The following is a 25,523-nucleotide window of genomic DNA, read 5'->3' as shown; positions in this document are numbered from 1 at the left end:
GAGATAAGGGATCAAATAGCATGATAAGGATGAAACTAGATGGAACTTCGACTGCGCGCAGTCGAAATGATGCCTCCGTCATAGAGCAATTTTACAAACCAAAACAGAAGAAATTGTTCAAATTCAAGTTCAATTGTAATCCATTAACAGGTTCTCAGAATATCGTGATTACAAGCAATTTCTCATATACATATATGACCCTTTGATCTTTGACCACATGACCCTAACATCTACTCAGTTCATTGGCTCTGCAAGATGTCCCGAGTTAAATAGTAATCCATCTGTCAGTTCTAATGAGAATGCGTTCACAAGCTATTTTTGCATACATAATGAGCCCATGACCTTTGACCTTTGACCTCATGACCCAAGAATCTACTCGGTTCATTGGCTCTGCAAGATAAATACATGATCTAAGTTTGGGAGGAATCCATCAATCTGTTCTAATGATAATGCGATCACAAGCTATTTTTTGCATGCATAATGAGCCGCATGACCTTTGACCTTGACCTCATGACCCCAAAATTTAATCAGTTCATCGGCTCTGCAAGTAACATACATGACCTAAGTTTGGCAGGAATCCATCAATCGGTTCTTGAGATAACGCGATCATGAGCTGTTTCAGCATACATAATGAGCCCTGTGACCTTTGACCTTTGACCTCGTGACCCCAAAATATAATCAGTTCATTGTCTCTGCAAGATACATACATGACCTAAGTTTGGCAGGAATCCATCAATCGGTTCTTCAGATAACGCGATCACGAGCTGTTTTTGCATACATAATGAGCCCTGTGACCTTTGACCTTGTGACCCCAAAATCTAATCAGTTCATCGTCTCTGCAAGATACATACATGACCAAAGTTTGGCAGGAATCCATCAATCGGTTCTTCAGATAACGCGATCACGAGAACGGGACGTACGGACGGACGTACGGACGGACGGACAGACAACCCGAAAACATAATGCCTCCGGATACTTCGTAACGGAGGCATAAAAAGAACATGATATTGAAAGTGGATTAAACCACAAATGAAGTGCATGGAAATACTGCTTAATAGATACTGTACTTCCAAAGACCAAGGAGGTGTTTCCCAAAGACTAAGATTGACTTTAAGTTGGACTTAACTCATAGCCTGCCATAAGGCTGCATGCACGCTATCGCTATAGTGCTTTGTACATGCGAGAGATCCAACGCTTGAGTGCCATGTGCGTGCAATGCAGCATTCGTAATAGCAGTTATTGTTCATGCTCATTGGACCGTGCTGTGTGTTTTGCCCTCGCCATTCATAGAACCATCGCGTTAATCAGATTATCTCCAAAACAACCTGGCACGGGGGGATTTGGGGCTTGGCACAATAGGGATTAGCCCTGTGGCATGATAAGAGCTATGGCAGGCCGTTCATGCCACTGTTTGCTCTCACCATTTACTGGCATTGGTATTTCAAGGGGCGTACAAATCGTGGTCACAAATCTACAGAATTTACATTATTTGATGATGCATTATTAAAGGAAAAAGTATTTTCTAAAGATCATAACGGTGAGAGCAACCAGTGGCACAAATGGCCTTCCATAGTAAAGTCCAATTTAACGTCAATCTTACTCTTTGTGAAACACTCCCATGGAAGGGTTTAACACCAAGGCCAGACCTTGCATCCTGCCCTGAATGAGTCTTGTACATTAACTTGAGAAGAGGCAGCAGCAGCTTGTAAAAATACAGGGGCATAATAATTATTATCCGTTTTTGTGTAGCGCTTGACAAATTATGTTACAACATCCCTATGCGCTTCCAAAGAGATTTAGAAATTATAACCCTGGCTTTAGCTCCAGCAGCCTAATTAGCGAGCAGTGCGTTTCAAGGAATAATCCCACCAGGTACCCATTTACCTCACCTGGGTGGAGTGTGGCAAACGTAGATTAAGGTCTTGCCAAAGGAAATTAGTGTTGTGGCAGGGATTTGAACCCCCGTACCTTGCGGTGCACAGTTCAGAGATTTATCCACTTGATGGACCACAACACCTCTACGATGTTCACCAACAAAAAGTCACCAAACTGCAGATCACAAGGTACAGGGTTCAAGTCCCGCCACAGCACTAATGTCCTTTGGCAAGACATTAATCTACATTTGCCACTCTCAACCCAGGTGTAAAAGGGTACCTGATATGCTTGAGCGCTAGTTACTTTGGCAGCTTGGCTATAATCAGGGTAATATGTGTAAAGGGTCATGAGCGTCAGAGCCTGGCGGATACCGGCGCTATATAAATATCCATATTATTATTATTAATGCTGTCTTACCCTTTCTTGGACCTCCAGGTCTGCACTCTCTGCAAAAGATGGAAGCTTCTCGATGAGGAGCTGGGTTACTCTGACCACGTCCTCCTTGCTATCGTCCTCTTCCATCTTCACCAGGATGTTGCTGTAGAGCTTCAGGATGTTCTGCACATAGATGCCCTGTGAAGAAGGAGAGCAAGTCGGCATTTCAATATTGCTGGTCAGTAACACCTGGCTGGAATACTCCCCAGGGAGTGGAGATTGTGCACACAATGTGTACGGGCAAGCATTCAATCCAATAACCGAGGTAATAGTGTATCTGTGCAGCACTTAGAGACATCGTAGATGTATTAAGTTCTATATAAAAGCGGAAAATTATTATTATTATTGCTGAAGAAGCAATGTAACTAGGAGTGAGTGAGGCGCGATGGCTCAGTGGTAGAGAAGATATTAGTAACAAGCTTAGGTTCATAGAAGTCCACTTCCATAAATTGAGTCGGAGACCTAAATCTCATGATTTTCATAAACACAGTACATTCTGATGTTTATGAATCTACAAACGGTGACAATCCTAAGGATAGACTCACTTGTATATGGCCTGGTAGGACCGTCACCCTGTGCTTGAGCATATTGATGATTCTAAATCTACGAACAGAGAAAATTGTAAGGATAACTCACTTGTATATGGCCCGGTAGGACCGTGACCCTATGCTTGAGCATATTCTCCAGGGTGACTTGCGGCTGGGCCAGGTATTCGGGGAACTCCCCTACTATCCATGCTGCGGCGTAGAGCACCTCGCATATGCCGTTCCTCTGCGCCGCAGTGCCGATGAGCAGGTGGGTGTTCTCCAGTAAGGTGGCCTGTCGTGAACGAATGTAATCATTATTGCGTGGATGTCGACCAGGGTTCCGGCAAGAACTAAAATGTTCCCATCACACACTCTACTTTCTGATTTCAATCTCTCTATTTATTCAGTGTTTCATACCATATTATGAGAAAGGAGTTCAGGGGGGTGTTTCACAAAGACCAAGATTGACTTTAAGTTGGATTTTAACGTTGGTTGGCCGTTCATGCCAGTGTTTGCTGTCACCATTTATTGGCGATGGTCTCTCAAGGGACGTACAAATCATTGTCACACATCTGTAGAATTTAGGATTTTTTAAAACTTCATTATTGAAGGAAAAAATATCATCTAAAGATCATAATTGAGAGACCAATGGTGAGAGCAACCAGTGGCATGAATGGCTTGTCATATTTAAGTCTAACTTAAATTTGATTTTAGTCTTTGTGAAACACTCCCCAGTTCTATTCAATATAGCCTCATATACCTGCTGGTAATCAAGGCTAGCTTCCTATCATTTGTGTAGGTCAATCAGACCTTGTTATCTCTTCTGCATGCATTGTTTCACCTTCTGTTCCTTTTTTGCATTTTACTCTGATAAAGAAAAGCTTCAAACGTTTGTAAATGTCTGTATTTAAAGCTATTCTTCAATTGTAGTCCAATCCCATAATCATGTTAATGTTTTTACTCAACAACATTATTTGTCATCTACCAAAACCTAGATAACTCAAATTTTACCACTTTGAAACACATATTAAATAATAATTGTTTTTTAAATTAAAGATTATCACAAATGGGTTAAAAAATTAACAGCCATCTTACCATCTGTCTGGCAGCGAAGGGTCTGATAGCTTTGACCCTGATAGCTACATCCAGCATCTGAGACGCAATCAGGTGACCGTGTTTGGTGCCCTCTATCTTCGTCAACTCTACTAAGATGCTCACGTACCTAAACAAGAATCAAGAAAGAAAAATGATTACACTGCCTACCCACAGGAGAATACAGAATAATAAACTGAAGACAACATTTTGGACAATATGTATATAAACATAACCAGTAATACATGTATGTAACTTCTATCCTTGTCAACTTTACCAAGATACTCACATACCTAAACACGAATTATAAGATAAAAAATGTTTACACTGCCTACTTACAAGAGAATATAATGTAATAGATTGAAGAGAATATATGGACAATATTCATATAAACATGTAATATGATTTGATACTCCAGTATTCAAAATGTACCATTTGTGTGGTGTTCTTAAAGCTACATAAAAGTGGTCATTATTATGTGATAGAAAAGAAATTAAATTAGACATTTTCATTTAGGCTACAGTGACAGCAATAGTACAGTATAGAAATATGACTAAAACAAACAGATATAAATTGACCCCCAACCCCCCCCCCCCCTCCCCCACCATCAACAATCTATGATTGCATGATTATATTTTGAAATGTACCACAGAATAGGAGAAGATGAAAAGGGGTTCTTATTTATGGTGTTAAATAGACAGGGAACAGTTCCTAAGCCCAAATATATTACCTTATTATATGATTACAGAATGATAAGAAACACAAAGTGAGATAAGAAAAGGTGTACCATGAAATGAAAGAGAAGTATGTACAATGAAAAATAACTTATCCAAAATGTATCTTACCACTCAAAGTTGATGATGTACTGGTAGTTATTCTGGCTACAGATCTCGAGTATCTTAGCTAGAAGCTCATCCCTGTACACCGATCCCTCTGCCTTGTCCACGTGAACCATCAGCTTCTTCACAATCTCCATCAGATTCTTCTTTGATACCTAGGGTCAAGATTTAAAGACACATAGAAGTGGGCTCTCATGAGGAATGTGACACTGTTCGGGTGTTTACCCAATAACAGGTGTTATCAATTAGCAGGATTAGCCTTCAGTTTTATGACCAACAGGCTTTATGTAATGCTCTGCCTTTTCCCCCATAAGATAAAGTCATTATCTGACATTTGCATCACCCAAAGAAGACTCTCCTAGAGACAAGATTGTATTTCTTGATTGGCCTAAGAGTTTGCTGTGTGCAGACTTTTACACCTATAAATGGTATTTCCACCAAGTCAGGTGTCAGTGAATTTATGACCTTCTGCACGAGGAAACTGATGACCATCTCCCTTTAAATCAAGTTTTACATTACCCAGAGTGAGAATGTACACTAGATATAGGCTGTGCACTTCAAAGTTTTAAAATGGGGTAACACGGTCGATAAAGGCGTATCCCTGAACACCGATCCCTCTGCCTTGTTTATGTGAATCATCAGATTCTTCGCTATGTCCACGACTCCCATCAGATTCTTCTTCGACACCTTTTAACAGCAGTTTGAACCCCCAACCCCTCCCACACCACCACCACCACACAAACACACACTCAATCAAGAACATTTCAAGTTGTTTCCATCATGTCAGAGAGGGGCTTTTAGCTTTGAACTAATTTCTTTTACTCACAGGCAACAGACCTACTTATTTATATTTTTTATTATTCTTGCACGCAGAAGGTCCCACCCCACTTTACTTTTAAACACTTAATTTTTCCAATGAAGAGGTTTTCACCCTGTTCCTACCATGCCGTAGAGTAGATCAAGTGCTCTTAGTCTGATGGACTCATCCCTATCATCCAGGCAGTCTAAGATGAGATCCTTGTGGCTTTGGACCGACTTGGGGTGGGTCTTCAAAATCTTGCTCATGGCCAACAGACCAAGGTACTTCACTGCAAAACATAACAAAAACAATATCATCATTCTGTAAGACATGTCATTATTATCCAGGCAGTCTAAGAAACAATCTTTTCGGCTTTGGACCGACTTGGGGTGTGTCTTCAAGATCTTGCTCATGGCCAACAGACCAAGGTACTTCACTGCAAAACAAAATGCAAACAATATCATCATTCTGTAAGACATGTACATGTAGGTGTACAATACTTCAAAAAATGTCACTGAGTCACTGCCTCTGTATCTAATTGAAGTCAAACCAACAAAAGATGATTACCATATATATCAAGGTATGCATGGTGTTCATAAAGAGCAGGACTTTTCTACCAAATTGTCTATGGTGTGCATTTTACCAAATCAAAGACCGATAAGCATACCATATTTAGTACAATGACTTGTCTTTACTTTTTACAAATACAGAATTATTTGATCAAAGATTCTCAAATGAATTAATACTTCATAATCCTATTATTTCATAGAGAAATTAAATAAACTAGTGAGATAGACATCAAAATTAATTACTCGTAGTACTAAAGGATGAAGAAAATGAATACTCACAATTCTGATCTGAATCTTCAATGAGAATCCTCAGTTTCTGCACACATAGCTAGATAAAGAACATATATACATAAAAACATACCACGATATTAAATAGAACAGCCATTGATAAAGAAATAACATTACAAAGTCATAGTATGAACTGAATACGTACCAGTCTCATAGTTAGGCAGGATAAAAAGAATTTTAGACATGTATTTTTGAAAAATTTGTTGTTGTTTTTTACTTTACATTCAAGCTTTAGTAATACAACTCCAATAAATTTAGATTTCATGTAAAAACAACTTGTTGTTAAAATCATAATTTCTTTCAGCATCGTCCAGAATTTCCTTCACAGGGTTAATAACATTATTTTTCTATATTTTTAATAATTATGCCTATGTATTGTTTAAAAAATATATTTAAGTACTGTGTGAATGAAGTTTTCTAATAAATAAAAGCACATGCCTAAGAAATTTTCTTAATCTGGATTTACAAGACAATTAGTTAACTAGTTACATAAAATATCATAGTCTAAATGATACCAAACTTAATGCAGCTCTAATGGAAGGACAGTATAGAGATACATTTACTACAACATAGAAATAAGATGTTAAGAAAAATTAGAGCATTTTTTGTACATGTATATACTGCACAATTACAACATGAGCTAATTCAAAGTTATAGAGAGAGTATGTGCACATTTTTCATTTGTTTCACTTAATAATACAAGTTTTGAATCATTAGTTTGGGTAAATCATATTTGTTTCACTCAAAAAGATTGCATCATTAATTAGGTGTAAATACAGAATATTTTTTTCACTCAATAATAAAAGTTATGCATCATTAGTTGGGTGCAGTATAATTATTCTTTTCGTTTAGCAATAAAGTGTGCATTAATAGTTTTGTGTCACGTAAACACCAGATTAATTGCAGTTATTTACAATCTGCAAACATACAAAAACAATTACAATATTTATGAGACCTGTCACTGATAGGAGAATAATGACGATAAAACTGAGCATTTGATGGCACGACCTCAGTCACCGCTGACCCACTTTTCATTACACCATGTAACTCTCTACCTAACACAGTGTGACAGACTCCATGGTTAGATGAGTTTCCATATGGTGCACAATTATGGTTGTCTAAACTGTAATCAATGCCAATGAGTGCGCTACCATTGAAACACTACATTACTGATGACCTTCATGAACACTCATAGCTAGTTGAGAGACATAGTTGCATCACTGGAAGTTGCTTCTGATTGGCCATTCATTCATGGAGCTCCAAAAATGTTCCCCTCCCATAGAGATTGTATGCGGGAGGGAACTACAATTCGGAGCTCCATGATTTTAACATATGACCCACTAGGGTACACATGTCACAACTATTGCTATGCTATATGCTATCGTCTATTCGTAACCCTCTACGTGGAGCATAACAAATTACATTTGATAAAACCTACACAGTTGTCCCACTTCGGTCCTTGAAATCAAACTATATCATTTGCAATGTCCTTTTACAGGGAATAATATATTTTTCACAAATGAAATGCCTATAAGTGCCTTGAGCATTTAATTAAAATGGATAATGGCGCTATATGAATCTCATGTATTATTATTATTATTATAATAACTTGGTGTACTGCCTCAGAAAGTTGTAAGTCATACAGAATAAGGAATAATTTCAGGCCTTCTACAGGTTACATATATTTCATTATTGCCAATCATCAAGAAAACAGCCCTTCCATCAGGGTCTCAAACAAAATTCTGAACGGTACAAACGTTCTGAAATTCAAACTGTAAACTCTGGACTGTCATACATGTAAATGTACATGCATGTTGATTGTTCACAAAAAGTAAAAGCTCTTTGTTTTTTCTTATTTCCCTTTCTCAAAGTGGAATAAATGCAAGAGAGGGCATGCATACATCGTGAAATCATCCATAACTTATCTGTCGAACAAACAACAATGTTTGAAATTGGTGAACGCACCCCATGCTCTGAGAGGGACAATGACGAAAGGAACATCAGAAATGATGAGGGCTTAAGAGTTTCTTCCATGCATGCAATGCAAGCTCCCACATGCCCCGATGATACCCCTTCAATTAATTCCACCTCTAATTGTACCATCACCATGTGAATGAAGTCAAGTACTCTTTTGCCTTGTGCAAAAGTGATATATCTTAAAGTACTAATAATCTTGGGACCTTCCTGTATATATGACATGCCATATATGTATTGGTTAAGTTTGAATCTTTGCCATGTGACTAAAATTAGTTCTTTTTGACTTGTTTGGAGTACCTACCAGTAGTCTTGGAATAATTTATATAATGTCTTTACCTAAACTCCACTGGCACCCATTTACTAACAGTAAAAGTTCCAATTCCATATAAGCCTACTGTACGCCCTGTATTTTCACCAACTTGTCATCCGCTCTATACTAAAACCTATACCTAAGGAGCCACAAAGAAGACCCTCCCTCTCCTCCCCACCACCTAAACAAAAAATATTTGATATCATATATCCATTTACAGATATATGAATACACACTTGTAGATAATAAATTATACATACAATATGAAAGGCTATGCAATACATAATAACATATTATATTTCATAGGGGAGAGGAAGTAAGAAGAATATTAGGGCAGTTAGCTTTTTAATACAAAGCTTTGTGCAAGTAATTATTTGCTCTTTTTTTAAAATATAATTATGCCGTTAGTAGCACTTCAAAAAATTTAGGGTATTACTTGTAATAATAAAGGACATCAATGTTGGGGAAATTGGAGAGGTAGAAGAGAGTTTCAGCTACAGAGATGTATTGTAAATGTAGCATGCACTAATGTGTGTGCTATAAATGAATAGAGTCATCTTATAAAAGAGCATGAATATTTCTAACTTTTATTTTAAAGTAAAAATTGGATTCTACATGCCCCATTGATGAGAGAGAAATGAGAGTAGGAGAGAACTTTGTTATCATTTTTTTTTCTTCTTCAAAATAGATTTGAAAAGCTTATCGCAAATGATTCCAGTGAAAAATGATAACTTCCTTCATTTTCTAGTTTCAATGTTGTAAAACGTATTCTTAATTGCGCCAGCATGCCAGTAGTACTTTATGCATGCAATACATGACCTTTCTTTCTTAGTTTGGTTTGTTTTTGTTTCAATTTTAATCACTGGCTATCAGCTGTTCACTTGAGCGGTGTGTCACATCTTTTATTTTAAACTTTTCTGCTACTGAAATTGCAATGGCAAAAAAATTGCATACATATCATATTATGATATCTAATATGTTGCACAACTTGCATATCTAGCACTTTTCAAGAATATAGATGAAGTCTGTAAACAAAGTTCTCCCTCTCTCTCTTAACTAATGATAAGTGTTCAAGCATGAGTTGTAGCATTGTTTCACACACCAAGAACTAATTCTTACAGCACCCCATTCTCAATAACAAGGAATGTTGCCAATTTACCTGAATCGACGCAGAGTGATCTGGCATTCCTGAAGACAACGAAATCAAAACTGCAGGTTATCAGAAGATAGTTTTAAAAAATGAAAATAGGATAAAACCAAGGAGGAAAGGATGGAAGAAAAGATGAGGGGTAAGGAGAAGGGAGAGAGAGAGAGAAAAAGGTGGAAGAACAAAATTGCAAACCTTCAATCACTTCCCATAGGCCTGATGTAAACAAAATAATAACCCTGTATAAAAGAATATATTTCATTAGTATAATTAAACTGAAGTGAAAATAATGAAATGGAAATGAAATAAAAATTCAAACAGAATGAAAAACATTACATGACAAACATGAGTGACAGTATTGGCCTAAAGTGACAAAAGAGAAAATATAAATTTCTCTTCTTTTTCCTAATAACTAGTAGGAATTTCATATTACCGGTACTTATTCTCCAAAACGGTGCTCATTCATTTGTAGATCAGTGAAAATATCTCTTTAGCTCTATCCCAACATTTGTTACACCACCTTTCCTTTTTATTTATTTAAGATACACAGTTTATGAATTTAACAAATATAGATGACATAACAGAATGTGTCAATTAAAATAGATCACTTCCAGGAACTTCCACAATTAACAAGACTAGCATAATATTTGCTTCTATTTACATATTTAATATTTAGTAATTCAATTCTTTCTTTCATAAAAAAGTTATAAATTCAGGCGTTCCAGACAAAAAAAGATAGCTGTTTTGCTGTTGCCAGGTATTTTATGGTGAATCGCATAACAGGATATTAAAGTTGATTTGATCGATCAATGAACTTAATCAAGGAAATGGTGTGGGGGGGGGGCAGATTCTTAAAAATGAGATTGAAATTTTAATTTCATGAGCTTAGCTGTTCTTACCAGATATAACTGTGTTGATGCACTCATACAGCAGGGACATAGCTGAAGTACTGCAGTGTGGGAAAATAGAGAGATATGAGAGAGATTAATGTCTGTGTTTGAGATCAAATAAACGCATGCAAATTATTAGCTGAAAAGTAAAGGCATACGTGACCCAAAACATGAAACAGAATCAACCATGAATAGTACAAAAGTGGACCCAAAATATGATATTTCAAAGCAAATATGAAAGAAAGGTATTACAATTACGAGCCCAAATTTCCTAGTAATTATTACACTATTCGTATATTTAGACTGCTTGAAGTTATCACAAAATGTAGATCAAAATCCAGCACAATTTTTGACCTACATGTACAATATATATCAAGTAATGAACCTTTGCAGTAGGGGTTCATGTTTGATCAGAAGTATTGTCAATCAAGCTCTTTCTATTTACAGTTTCAAATAAATGTCCGCAGTAATTGTAAGTCTTACATGTATTTTCTAAGCAAATCATGAGTTTATCACAATCGACACTACAATTAGCTTCTAATTCGATACTAAATACAAGGGTAAACTATCAAGGGATGACCAAAATAGTGTAAAAGTTCAATAGGTAGTGAATGGTTTCAGGGATTGGTGCGTTCAGATCACAACAGTTTTCTCCCTGCACACAGGATTTCTGCTAAGGATGTTATGTACTGATCTAGAACCGGTTTCATAAAACTTGTCATCAATAACAAATACTGAAATTCTATGACAGATATGCTTTCAGCCAATCAAATGCCACGATTTTAGTAGCTTATGACAGTTATTGGAACTTGTTATTGATAACACGTTTTATAAAAACATGCGGGCCCAGATCCCAGGGCCCATCTTACAAAGAGCTGCGATTGATCCAAATCAATCGCAAGTCCTCCAAATCAATCGCAAGTTTGCAGTCTCCTATCTCTTATGTACATACTTGCGATTGATATGAATCGCAAATATCTTGGGATTGATATCAACTCTTTGTAATAAGTGGCCCTGGTCATAACAATGATTAGGGTCTGCTCTAATACTTGTGTGTATTATAAGAATGCTTGAGTACCTACCTGTGGATGAGGTTGGTGAGGGGCTCTAATAACTTCTTTCCGAGTCTAGGCTCTAATGGTGTGAGGGCACCAAACTGCCAAAGAAGAATAAAACAAAGCATGTACATAAAATCAATTAGTAAATCAACAACCATCGCAAATCCACAGAAAGTTTCTGGGTGAATTTTAAAAAAAATCATAATTTTCATATTCATGTCACTAAGTCCATATTTACTAAAAAACATGATTTGTTTAAGACCTTGAAACTGTTCAACATACTTGGCACACACTTTAAAGAAAAAGGGATGAAAAAATGGTGATGAGTTAGTTGCGACGAAACCCAGACAACATTCAGAGATGACTTCATTACATAACTATGAAAATATTGGCTTTTACAAATATGTTGCGATTGCTCAATGACTTCTAAGCCACTGCCATCAAACGGGACAGCTGAGAGATGTTTCAACACATACATAATTCCATTTCCTACCAGTTTAATGATCTTGATGAGCATCCAGTTGTTGGTAGAGGATGTCATTAGCTTGAAGAATAGTGGTGCGAGTGATAAGTAGTTCCTTGGGTTCTTCCTGGCCAGCTCACAGATTACGTTCACCGCTGCAGACTGGACACCTGCAATGAGGCCAGGAAAAGAATTGGATGAAGATTGACTACTTTGTTGCATCAAAATGTTATGTAAATCTTCTAGACCAAAGAATTGAAATGGATTTTTTTATTTTTCATTTTGTGGAGTAAAAACAGACGATGCCAAGTATTAAGTCAGCCCCCCCCCTCAAAAAATCCACCATTCTCTCCATGGTAACATTAATACCTGATGATACAAAGCGGACTCATGAAAAGAATACCCATCGTAGAAGTGTCGTGGTCGAGTGGTTTCGGCACTTGACTTGCAATTCAAAGGTCGTGGTTCGATCCCCGATACGGCACTAATGTCCTTTGGCAAGGCATTAATCTCAATTTGCCACACTCGACCCATGTGAGATAAATGGGTACCTGGCAGGAATTCTATTCCTTAAAACGCTAGAGCGCTGTAATGGCAGCTAGGCTAAAGCCGGAGTAATAATTAATGCTCCATGGAATAGCATTTCTAGATAGACGGCGCTATAGAAATGCCTATACTTATTATTATGAGCAAGTTTCTGCGTTTCCTATGTCGACAGAGTAAAGGCTTGTTCAGATATGGTGCAGTGTTTTGTAACATGTGAATGAATTTGAACTGCGTGCAACAGAGCACTTGCTTTGTGTTATAAGATACGGAAATGTGAAGCGTATTAGACCCCGTTCTCATTCACTTCGTTGGAGCGGTCTAACTAAGACCCGTTCCTCAGGAGCGGTTCTTAGGTGAGTGAGAATGGTCAAAGTGGTCCAGCAAGTGGACTTCTGGACCGCTCCAGAAGACAACCTCCGGAGATGGTCTTGAGGAACGGGTCTTATTAAGAGCAGTTTGGACCGCTCTAACGTGCAATGTGAATGGAAGCGTACTTTGAGCGGAAGTGAGCTAGTGACGTTCCGTGCGAAACATGTAGTACGGTACATATGGTTTGTATTCCGCGCGCGAAAAAATTGACCTGCTGACCTGAGCTGCCATAGCAACAAGACCACTTTGACTCGTGGAGCGGTTTGAGCCATAAAAAAACTGCTCGGAGTGTGAACGCTCGCAAACCGTTCCTCAAGACCTGTTCCTCTGGAGCGGTCTAACTAAGACCACTTTCAAAGTGAGTGAGAACGGGGTCTTACACTTTATGTCATCATAAATATTTTAAAAAAACATTGCATATCTGTAGGACCCTTTAGTGTCCAATGCTTAGGTTAGAAACCCGACTATTCTGAGCATATCACCAGGATAAATCCCCTTTGGAAGAAAGTTAAGGGGACATGCCCTACATTGTGCAGTTGCCTTTCTATATAGGAAGCAACAAGTTAAGGTCTGAATTCAGTGATTTCTAATTCACGTTAAACAGGAAGGAAACAAGTGGCTACTATATACAGTTACATGTATATGTTATAGGCAGCTGCTATACTGGACTTGCTATAAAAAGTAGTCACTCTAACATTCATTTGGTTTGGTTTTGTTTCACCTGACTGCTAAGAAAGCATGTGTAATAATAATAATAATAATAATATTGGATTCTTATATAGCGCACGTATCGACCTTGCAAAGGTCCTCAAGGCGCTCCAACATTACCCGGCTATGCTAGTCTGTAAGTAAGCAACCAGAAGACCAAGGGCTTTGAGTCTTCTCCGAGGGACTTGGTAATGAGGATTAATGCCTCACCAAAGGACACAATGGCATCGACTTGGTTTTGAACCCGGAACTTCCCGGTTACGAGACCACTGCTCTACCACTGAGCCATCGCATCTCCACAATTATTGATTCAGTGAGTCCTTATGTTACATTACCTGGATCTGGATCCTCAAGCTTTTCTTTCAGCCTTGGGAAGGCCGGTCTCAGTGCATCAGGGAACTGCAAAAGGCAAATGAAAAATAAACACATGTTTATAACTCAATTTAAATCCATCAGCAACAATGTTTACCTGTACAGAATATCACAATGATATTGATATTGTTGACAGCAATTTCCCACAAACAAAAAAACAAGAAGGACTTGTCACTAATGCACTTGAAGGATGTTATACCGTAATTAACGTTGTATAAACCGCCCTTGTGTATTAACCGCACCCCTCTTTTTCGCCCTAAAATATTTATTTTTTTAAATAAATAAAAAAATAAAAAAATTCTTTTTTTGGCCGACTTAAAAAACAGTAGAGGACCTAGGATAGAACCTTGTGGTACGCTGTGTAATAGAAGAAAAATTGGAGGAATTATTATAAACTACATATTGAAATCTATCAGAAAGATTACCTTCAAACCAAGATGACAGACAAATTTGAGTGTTGTTCTAGTTTCCAAGTGGTGAGTCAACACACCGATTACTGAGCTGAGCATAGCGCCAGGTGGAGGAGAATAAATCAATAAACCGCACCCCGACTTTTTTTGGCAGCAAAAAGGTGCGGTTAATACACCGTAAATTACAGTAGTTTAAACTCAATGGTCAGTATTCTTGATATTAAACAGTTAACATTAAGTTTTATCTTAATAGTCATTGAGCTAGTCATTATATTATGTGCCATCTCTCTCTTTTTTCTTCTAAATCATCATTTGCTAACAAGAAATGCATAATTGTTAACGCAACAAAAATAACAATGCAGATAGCCACCCAATTTAGATGAAATGGAATGTATATGTACAGTACAAGTAAAATATTTAGCTGAAGTAGGGCTGTGCACAACAGTGTAATGAGGTACCCGAGTACACTCCCAGGCTCACAGGCGAATACTCGAATATTCGGACGCCATGTTTTTTTATAATTTTTTTGAATTTTTTGAATTTTTTTGAATTTTTTTGATTTTTTTTTAATTTTTTAATTTTTTAATTTTTGGATTTTTTTTTCTTTTTTTGCCACTACCATACCACTCGGCAGTTTCTCAGGTCCCTCGCTGAAAACGCATACTTTACTTTGAGTTGCAGTTGAAGGCGCCTATTTAATAAGAATAATAACAGTAAACAATGCTGTTTTAAAAACCAAAGATGGCAGAATAATCCATTTTCCTCCAAGTCCAAACAGAAATCTGGACATTTGGTCCCAGTTTCTGAAAGGTGAGTTTGACAGTGCTTGAGTTGGGAAACATTTTTACCCACGGTACCATGCCAGCGGACGCCGCTCTCCCTGGCACGGGTAAGCGTGGGCCGGGACATTTTTTTTTTTTTAAATTTTTTTTTTATTGCGGCCGAATATTCGGGTACAAGAAATCGTACCCGAGTAGTTGTCAACCGTGCGGGTACTCGAGCATTCGACTACCCGTCGCAGCCTTAAGCTGAAGACATACAATTAAGGCAAAACTTTCTCAATAATATCACCAGGTAAGTCGGGTAGTAAATCAAGTATTATAAATCCACCAACCTTGAGGAAAATCTTGTACATGAGGAGCACTGCCTTCTTCCTGATATAAGGCCTTGTAGATGCCATCTTCAGTCAAAGAATACAAGGACACAAGCACATTTAGAAGAATGACAAATATTTTTGCAATAAATGAAAGGAATAAGGTATTATATTTCCATACATTTTACTAATGTAAAGCGCTTTAAGCATGTTATGTAAAGACGCTATATAAATATCAATATGTATGTATATATGTTATTTTTTTCTTCAGAAGAACTTGTTTAACTCATTTGATGCACTCCAAGCTACATTACTTTTGAAGACAAAATTAAATTGGTTCCTTTACTTCCAACACATTTGTTAGTCCAAAAGTGTCAATGGAAATAAACATGACCAGTTCAAATATAACATTTTAAAACAATTTGAAACATGGCTTTTACAGTAAAACTTAATACTGTACATGTTCCACTTAGATTTGTTTTGTATCACCTTGTACTCCAAATATCATAAAAGCATTTTTAATTCATCTTAAGTTCAATTATAAATAAATATATATCAGAATACTAATACTTTGCAGAACAAGTACTAACTAGTAACACTACAATGCACATGAGTATATATGAACAAATTTGAATATATAGGAATATATAAATCTACACGTATGAATATATTGCAAATGTCTAGGACATTACTATTAACAAAACATTAAAAAACAAATAGCACAAATTGTATACCATATATAGCTCCTTGACAAGAAAGACAGTGGGAGGTCAGCGGTAATTCATGTAGGATTCAAGGGGTCAAATCAACTCACCAGACTCATGAGGTCATTGGCCAGATCTCTGGCAATATCAGGGGAGGTGAAACATGCAAGCCCTGCCATGGCGACGCCCGCTTCATACTGGCTGACACTGTTAATGTCCTACAAGGGGTACGTTGGAGAGGAGCCAGGAGGGTGGTAGATAGGGGTGAAAGGGGTATCAGAGGAGTACAGAGGGGTACCAGAAGGGGTATATGGGGATGCAGGAGTGGTGTAGAAGGGTGGGGTAATAGAGAGATAGAGGGGTTGATATGAGAGGGGTGCATGGGGGTAGAAAGGTGGTAGTCAGAGACAGGTTGATTATGGATTGCATGCATGAGTTGGGAGAGAGGAACCATGGGGTGCAAGGTGATGCAGGGAAGATGCAGGTGGGAGGAGTACGACAGACATGATGAATGGAGGGGGGAGGGGCATTAGTTTCAGGATAGATGATGTTATATAATAATGGGGGCAGACGTAAGATGGATTGTGGCATTTTACGACAGGAAATATGAAAAATTTGGTAGGTAGAGTTGGCAGAGCGGTGGATCGTGAGGGGGTACATTGAGGAGCAAAGTTGATTCAAGGAATTAAGGGTGATATGAAAGTTGGTGGAGAGGTCGAATGGGATGCATGTAGACAGGTAAATTGGGAAGAGGGATGTTATTGTTAAGACATGTAGGGGAAATTTGGGATATGCAGATTGATTAGAATTATGGAATGATAAAGGAAAATTGTGAGGAACGCAACAATCATTTTGAGATTAGTTTTCGGAGAGACGGTGAGTTTATTGAAAGCAAAAATTGAAAGAATAAGGGTCAACAGAGAATTTGCACAACAAAACAGTACTTGAAGTAATAGCATTGGGGATTACAAAAGAATGGACAAGAAGACCATGAAACAGAATGAAAATATACAAAAATTAATCCATCAAAATTATCAAAAGTATAAACAGGAAATGTGAGGAACAATGAGAAAACATGAGATCAATGAGAGGGGGGGGGGGGTGCATGGAAGCAAGGATGGTTTTGGATTCATGGAGTTTTGGGAGGATGAGTGGGAATTTGGAATCGGAATAAGAAAAATTGGGAAGAGAAAGGTAAACAAAAGACAATATCAACACTGTTCACTGGTTACTCAAATGTGGTCATTTCAGTAGGTCTTAAAACCAGTTGAAAGATAACCGCAAAGGCCTGTCCTCATCAGCTTGAGTTTGCCAATAACCCGCTATTTTCAGACGCTGGATATTATCCCGAGGCTCAAAATTGCGCCTTCACCAGACCGATATGCTCATCACAAACTAGCTATTGGCCCGCTATTTCCCAAATAATGGGATATTTTGGATACAAGACCAAGATTTCTCTGGATATTTTCTCAACCAAATATCTCGCTAATTGGAACTGCGGACTGATGAAAACGCAAATTAACTGGCTAATTTGCGATCGGGATACTTGAAATAGCGGGTTATTTGGTAAACTCGAGCTGATGAAGACAGGCCTCAAGAGAGTTCATACTTTCAGTCTCTTCCAACTGGTTTTAAGATTTGACAAATGTACTTCATACAGGTAGAAGGGTAAGAGAGTAGTTTATACACACAGTTTACCACCACCTTTACCATCAAGAACATCCCACAAAGGCACTATCGGGATAACTGGTTCACAATGTCCAACTACGCTCTCAGCTTCTTTTGTACGTGATCTGCTACCATGACACTCACAGAAAATCATCTAATGCTTTGTTGATTAATAGGTCTTTAGTGTACAAAACATGTACATGTTCACCAGTATGTAATAGCTAGGGCTTGAGCCTACAGTGTATACGCAAATGACTCCTTTAAATTAAGACTGACTTGTTAATTTGAACAATTATGCCATTATGGGATAACGGATAATCCCTTTGTTTTCACATTATTATGAATAAATAAAGGTAATAGGCGTGAAGCCATAAAAAATGCAGCAATTGAATAGTCTGTTCATAATCATCATATGATAGACTGGTTGATGAAACTGAAAGTGCGTCACCGTGTCTGTGTCTGTCCACTTTATTAATATCAAGTTATGTATTGCAACATTTTTGAAGAGAATTAGCAGTGGAGTTGTCTTTTTTAATGACACTTTATATGAAAAGGATTGTTCTTAACAAAGAAATTTTGCCTCTTGATCACAAGGTATATGTGATTTCTTTTCAACTCAAAAGTTTATCACATGCCAGGTACAGAATTGTAATGCATTAGATTCACTTTCACGGTCATGTTGGCAGAACTCATACAAATGCCACAAATGTATACTGATAAAAAAAAAAACACTGGTTGGGCTAGATAACAGTCACTGGTCCACTAGCTGACAGAGGCAAGGGCTGACATGGATGGCACAGACCAGACTTACCAGTGCCATGATATCATTGGCCAGGTCATGGGCAAGGTCAGAGGTCAAGATACATGCCAAGCCTGTGATAGCGATGCCCGTCTCATACTGGTTGTGGCTATTCAGATCCTGTTTTTGTTTTCATTGTTACAATACAAGTCATCATACATGTACAAGTATTTACAAAAACAAAAGGTGTTTCGTTCCTACCGGGCACTCTCCACTTGATACGTTCAGAAACTTAGGTAAATACTTGCCCCCCCCAAAAAAAAAAAAAAAAAAAAAAAAAATAATAATAATAATAAAATAAATAAATGAATACATAAACAAAATTAAAATAATTATAATAATAATACAAATAAAAGTAATTTTAATAATCGTATCTAAAAAAATTTAAAAAATGTACCAGAGGTAGGGTTATTGTCACAAGTTACACAATTCTATATTTGTAGGCCTGCATAATATTTTGCACCAACAGAAATCACAGTTTTATGTCAAATTTTTTAAAAAGTCTTTCAATCCAAACCAATTGCTCTAAATAGTCAAAATAGTGATGTTAGAACATAGAAATTCCAAAGACTTTATCAAATACAAAGTGAAAAATCTGTACACAAACAGGCCCCAAAAATATACAGAAAGAAAAATGGAAAAATGTTTGTAAACACACACACTTGTGCAATGTAAGAGCACTATCATATAAAAATTGCAGTTCACTTTCATTTGTAAAAATAGAACTTAATTCAAAGGTAGTAGGATGATGAGTGAGATCAAAACCTATGTGTGTGTGTTTGCATTTCCTGAGAGGCAGAGATCGACTCACGTGGACAAATCATACACGCGATCTTCATGCATGTACAATAGCAGATTTAAGTACAGGTACAACTGTACATGTACATGTACATTGTACATTGTACAAGGTGCAGATGTACAGGTATGCGCAATTACCAGCATTTCTATTTATTAAAGTAACAAATACTTCTTACTAGTTTATAGTTTCCCTCTTGCTACACAGTTTATGGTTTCGCTTTACGCATGTACTAGTAAAATAGTGCACAAAGGGTCTATCGCCCTCTCAGAGCCGCAAATTGTATTGAGTACATATAATGTAAATACTGATGGACAATTTGAGAGGTTGAAAATATGTGGGGTCTGCCAAATTTACTTCTAAAGATTGAATCTTGGCGCAGCACTAAACATACGACCGTTCAGCACAAGGGTCTGAAAATCAGACTTTTACTAAAATGATTGCAACCACTAAATTTAATTCGACAACTAATGCTCATTATTTTCCCACTAAAAGACATTTTCAAGCCCTTTTGTTTTGAGGGAAGTTCTAAATTAATATTATATTTCAAATGCCGTTAGAATTCAACCTTTTCATTTTTTGGGGCCTGCAAATGGGACATAAGTACCTTTAAAGTTTGCAATTTTTGGTTTATTTACATGTAATATACATTTTTTTTTCCCAAAAAAACTATGAAGGAGTGGAAAGAAGAATAATTGCTGCCAATTTGAGGAGGAAAACTTCATAAAATAAGCAAACTCTAAACTACAGTACTATGGGTTAACAGCATCAAATGATTTAAAAGTTTCTGAAAATTAAAGATAAACTTTAGTACTGGTAATGCGATTGTATTGTGAAAGAAAAGGTGTGGAAAGGATCAGAATCAGTTGATCATGTAGCATGTAACTATTAGTGTGCACTGCAAGGTTCTGGAGTTATCAAAATCGTAATAAATTTGACCGAGTCTTGGTAAAGTAACACAGAAAGCTATATATGGGACAACACACATGGTGTCGGGGCTAGTACTACCTTGCTTTCCTTGTCTTTCTATGCTCATTACTCAGCCAGGATACATTTTCTTCCAAAATTGTTTGGCACATGTCATTTATTTGTAATCTTGAACATTAAGTGTAAGTTTCATTTGATTCTGTGAGAATTAATTTTTTTTTTTTTTACCAGAACTCAAGTTTATCTTTAACTGATTGTCAAAGGGAACAGAGTGGTTCATACATGTACATTAAGCCTATGGGAATGAGAGAATTCAGGATATTAAATGCAATTATGGAAATGAAAACTCATTTTCTTCAGTACTACATGCTGAGAAATTATCAGTCCGATGTTTTCATATGCTGCTTAGGTAGTCAGTCTTTAATACATGTACATGTTCTAACTTGTTTTACATTGTACATTTAATCATTTGAATAAACAAAGATCTATTTACATACTCTTGTTTACTTTTAAAAGCAAAGTTCTTAGAAGTTTAATCTTTAAAAGTTTGAGCAAATATCATATTTCCATTACCAAATCCATGAATTTACCTAGATTTACAGGTACATGTAGGTACAAAAATACTACTTTGATGAATAAAAGCTCCTTATAAGAGCCTCTGATTACAGAGCAGCTCTATCATTTAATAGATTGAATCTATTAAGACAGAGGGTCACTGTAATATGAAGCATTACATGAAACGTTGAATAAAACCTTGAATGAAACGTCATCGTAACTTTCTGAGCATGTTCGTAGTAAGCATGAGGACTTTTGTTCCTTCAGCTCTATCATTTAATAGATTGAATTTATGAGACAGAGGGTCACTAAAATATGAAGCATTACATGAAATGTTGAATAAAACCTTGAATGAAACGTCATCATACCTTTCTGATCATGTTCGTAGTAAGCATGAGGACTTTTGTTCCTTCAGCTCTATCATCTTTTAGATTGAATTTATGAGACAGAGGGTCACTAAAATATGAAGCATTACATGAAACGTTGAATAAAACCTTGAATGAAACATCATCATACCTTTCTGATCATGTTCGTGGTAAGCATGAGGACATCCGTTCCTTCGTGGAAGCTCTGGGCAGCGGCCATGTACCCGATACGTTTGAAGGTGAACTTGGGTGAGCTCATCACTTCGATGATGTTGAAGGCTGCCCAGCTGATGTCGTAACCAAGCATGTTTAGCTATGAAACCAAAATGAAGATGATGAAATGAATGAATATATGTATGTTTAATTGTACATGTATCACATTCACAAAGATTTTCAAATTAACCTACAGCATTTACAAAAAAGCCTTGTCTGTTTCCTATTGAAACGTATAAACATTACAATGACGCAATGCCTACTGTAATCTGAACATGATTTATCTGAGATACAATAGGGTAAATTGCCCTGGAGTTGGTTTTAAGACAGTCATTGCAATCGTGTTATGTAACAAACCAGGCGCGGAGCCTGGGGGGTGGGAGGGGCTGTGGTCGCCCCCCAAAAAAACGATGACCAAAAAAAGAGAGAGAGAGAGAGAGAGAGAAGAGAAAAAAGTAAGGGACATTGAAAGAAAAAGGAGCAGACAAAGAAACATTTTGGAAAATTCAGACAAGGATTAAGAGTCGAGCCAACAAATCGTCTTGTATCTCTAATAATTTATTGAAATATCAAAGCATTCGCGCTTTGCAACAGGAATTCAATGGATGGATGGGTTACTCACATAAATCAGCTTCGCTACTGCATTGGCCTTGACTGCTGAGTTCTCCTGCCTCAACTCCTGCTTGATCTCCTCCATACATGATGAGATGTATTTAGCCTGGGGATAAGTAAGAAACAACAGTACATGTTCAGCTGAGGTTAATGGAAACATACAATGTGCAATTTGTTTTCCTGAATATCATAGCCTCTATTATCTTAAAGATATAGACCGGTAGTGGTAAAAATTGTGGTTCAAGGGTTTCGGGTGCAAAATATCCATTCAATATTGTTTAAATATTGCCTTCAGAGGTTTAGATGGCAATACTTCAACCTAAATTTGCAAAAAAGCAGAAATATATGCCCAAATGTTAAATGTTGAAGTGCATTCGTGATATCTATCCAGGCCAGATCCATACGATAATTTATCACTTACGTGTAGTAGGGGGTTTTAATAGTCAAAACATATTCTTTCATGTGATTGGTAATAAGAGCTTCCATTTCATTTTTTGAGAGAGAGTCATTTCCAAAACTGGTCTATACCTTTAAAGGTGGTACTTCATACTTTGACAGAGGTTAAACTATCAATCTGTGTTTCAATCTAAACTCTCACTTGATCTCGCGCCCATACATGAGATGCATTTAGCCTAGAGGTAAAAGAAGAAACAGTGCATGCACAGCATAATGAAAGCATACATGTATATGTACATGTACATGCATATAAATAATACAGGGGTGATAGTGAGCACTAAACAAAAACAAAATAAATAATACTCAATGTTTCCTCTCGAGTTAAAAAAAAAAAAAAAAAGGGATTCAGGAAAAAACTAGATGGAATTCGACTGCGCGCAGTCGAAAATGATGCCTCCGTCATAGAGCAATTTTACAAACCGAAACGGAAGAAATTTTTCAAATTCAAGTTCAATTGTAATCCATTAACATGTTCTCAGAATATCGTGATTACAAGCAATTTCTCATATACATATATGACCCTTTGATCTTTGACCTCATGACCCTAAAATCTACTCAGTTCATTGGCTCTGCAAGATTTCCTGAGTTAAATAGTAATCCATCTGTCAGTTCTAATGAGAATGCGTCCACAAGCTATTTTTGAATACATAATGAGCCCATGACCTTTGATCTTATGAACCATTCATTGGCTCTGCAAGATACATAAATGATCTAAGTTTGGCAGGAATCCATCAATCTGTTCTAATGATAATACGATCACAAGCTATTTTTGTATACATAATGAGCCGCATGACCTTGACCTTTACCTCATGACCCCAAAATCTAATCAGTTCATCAGCTCTGCAAGTAACATACATGACCTAATTTTGGCAGGAATCCATCAATCGGTTCTTGAGATAAGGCGATCACGAGCTGTTTTTGCATACACAATGTGCGCTGTGACCTTTGACCTCGTGACCCCAAAATCTAATCAGTTGATTGGCTTTGCAAGATACATACATGACCAAAGTTTGGCAGGAATCCATCAATCGGTTCTTCAGATAACGCGATCACAAGCTGTTTTTGCATACATAATGAGCCCTGTGACCTTTGACCTTTGACCTCGTGACCCCAAAATCTAATCAGTTCATCAGCTCTGCAAGATACACACATGACCAAAGTTTGGCAGGAATCCATCAATCGGTTGTTCAGATAACGCGATCACAAGCTGTTTTTGCATACATAATGAGCCCTGTGACCTTTGACCTTTGACCTCGTGACCCAAAATGTAATCAGATTGTTTTCCTATAGTGATACACACTATCACTAAGTTTGAAGTTTAAATCTCCAGTGGTTCTTGAGATATCATGATAACAATCTCAATGTATGGAATTTCATAAGTTGACCTCTGTGACCCTTGACCTTTGACATACGTGCTCCAAAATCTAATCAGATCGTCTTCCTATGGTGATACATACTATCCTTAAGTTTGAAGTTTAAATCTCAAATGGTTCTTGAGATATCGCGCTAACAAACTCAATACAAGGAATTTCATAAGTTGACCTCTGTGACCTGTGACCTTTGACCTACGTACTCCAAAATCTAATCAGATCATCTTCCTATGGTGATAAATACTATTCCCGAGTCTGAAGTTTAAATCTTAAATGGTTCTTGAGATATTGTGATAACGGTCAAACGGGACGGACGTACGGACGGACGGACGGACGGACGTACGGACGGACGGACGTACGGACGGACAACCCGAAAACATGATGCCTCCGGCACCACCTTCGGTGGCGGAGGCATAAAAATGGCATCTACATGTAACAACATTCCCCACCTTTTGAATAAGGAAATTTTGAAAAAATTGGGAGAAAATTGGGAGAAAATAGAGAAAAATAGGGAAAATAAGGGAAAAATCAGGAAAATCGGGGTAAAATTGGGAAGAAAAAAAAATCAGAAAAAAAAAATCAGGAAAAAAAAAAAATCTGATTATTTTTTTTTATTTTTTTATAAATCGGGAAACAGATTTAAATCAGGTAATTAAATGTTTTCCTTACGCACTTCACAGACCGTTAGGTATCTCAGATGCACTACAGTTGTGGTTGTAGGGCAATCAAACCATTTTAATAAATTCATGTATGAAGTAAGGCTGGTGTTAGTGTTTAATAAACACTAACACCAGCCTAAACACTGAAATGGAAATCAGCTGGTGTTAAGGCTTTGACCTCTGAATATCGTCAACTTCCGGTAGCTAGTGTTATCGATTTTGATAAATTGTCGTCTGCTGAACCGACCTTTGTGGCTGGTGTTAATATTTTACGTACAAATGTCCTATTCACTAACACTAGCCCCTAGGGATTAAGCAAATGTTGATTTCCAGTTCGGTGTTAGTGTTGTACCCGCACACAGTCAACGCACGAACGACGCCAATTTATTGTCTGACGATCAAATAAAAATATGTGAAACAGGTAACTCACATATTCTTTTGTGTAAAATTAGTTATTTTATAAGACCAGAAAAATAGGTGTAAATTCATTCTGTACTTTTCATGATATCTTTAGTTTTTATGTCGTGAAATCAAGTATGTGGTGACGTCAGCTATCGATTTTGATATCGGTATCGGGCTCTTAATTTCATCAGCAAATTTTCCGCTCGATTTAAGAGCACTTGACTGCTCTA

At 37.2% G+C, this 25,523-nt stretch overlaps 1 protein-coding gene across 5 annotated transcripts in view; it reads right to left on the bottom strand.

Moving 5' to 3' along the window:
- The window catches only part of LOC763515 (AP-3 complex subunit delta-1), a 50,227-nt gene that overhangs the window by 19,277 nt on the left and 5,427 nt on the right, over nucleotides 1-25,523 (bottom strand). For 3 of the 5 annotated variants that reach the window (XM_030995658.1, XM_030995656.1, XM_030995660.1), the window contains exons 2-16: nucleotides 22,417-22,512; nucleotides 21,733-21,894; nucleotides 16,582-16,689; nucleotides 15,789-15,854; nucleotides 14,228-14,291; nucleotides 12,300-12,439; nucleotides 11,831-11,904; nucleotides 10,758-10,807; nucleotides 9,871-9,920; nucleotides 6,416-6,464; nucleotides 5,711-5,856; nucleotides 4,775-4,923; nucleotides 3,933-4,059; nucleotides 2,947-3,129; nucleotides 2,293-2,448 (exon numbers count right to left, since the gene is read on the bottom strand). In XM_030995658.1, coding sequence (XP_030851518.1) covers nucleotides 2,293-2,448; nucleotides 2,947-3,129; nucleotides 3,933-4,059; nucleotides 4,775-4,923; nucleotides 5,711-5,856; nucleotides 6,416-6,464; nucleotides 9,871-9,920; nucleotides 10,758-10,807; nucleotides 11,831-11,904; nucleotides 12,300-12,439; nucleotides 14,228-14,291; nucleotides 15,789-15,854; nucleotides 16,582-16,689; nucleotides 21,733-21,894; nucleotides 22,417-22,512 — 1,620 coding nt within the window. Of the gene's footprint in view, nucleotides 1-2,292; nucleotides 2,449-2,946; nucleotides 3,130-3,932; nucleotides 4,060-4,774; nucleotides 4,924-5,710; nucleotides 5,857-6,415; nucleotides 6,465-9,870; nucleotides 9,921-10,757; nucleotides 10,808-11,830; nucleotides 11,905-12,299; nucleotides 12,440-14,227; nucleotides 14,292-15,788; nucleotides 15,855-16,581; nucleotides 16,690-21,584; nucleotides 21,638-21,732; nucleotides 21,895-22,416; nucleotides 22,513-25,523 lie in introns of those variants that run through there. The other 2 variants (XM_030995659.1, XM_030995661.1) reach the window with 2 other exon arrangements.

This window comes from Strongylocentrotus purpuratus, unplaced genomic scaffold, assembly GCF_000002235.5.
Source record: "Strongylocentrotus purpuratus isolate Spur 01 unplaced genomic scaffold, Spur_5.0 spur5_scaffold_3, whole genome shotgun sequence".
Taxonomy (NCBI): Eukaryota; Metazoa; Echinodermata; class Echinoidea; order Camarodonta; family Strongylocentrotidae; genus Strongylocentrotus; species Strongylocentrotus purpuratus.
Note: the sequence above shows the minus strand (reverse complement) of the source record. Positions and strands in the feature narration are given on the sequence as shown.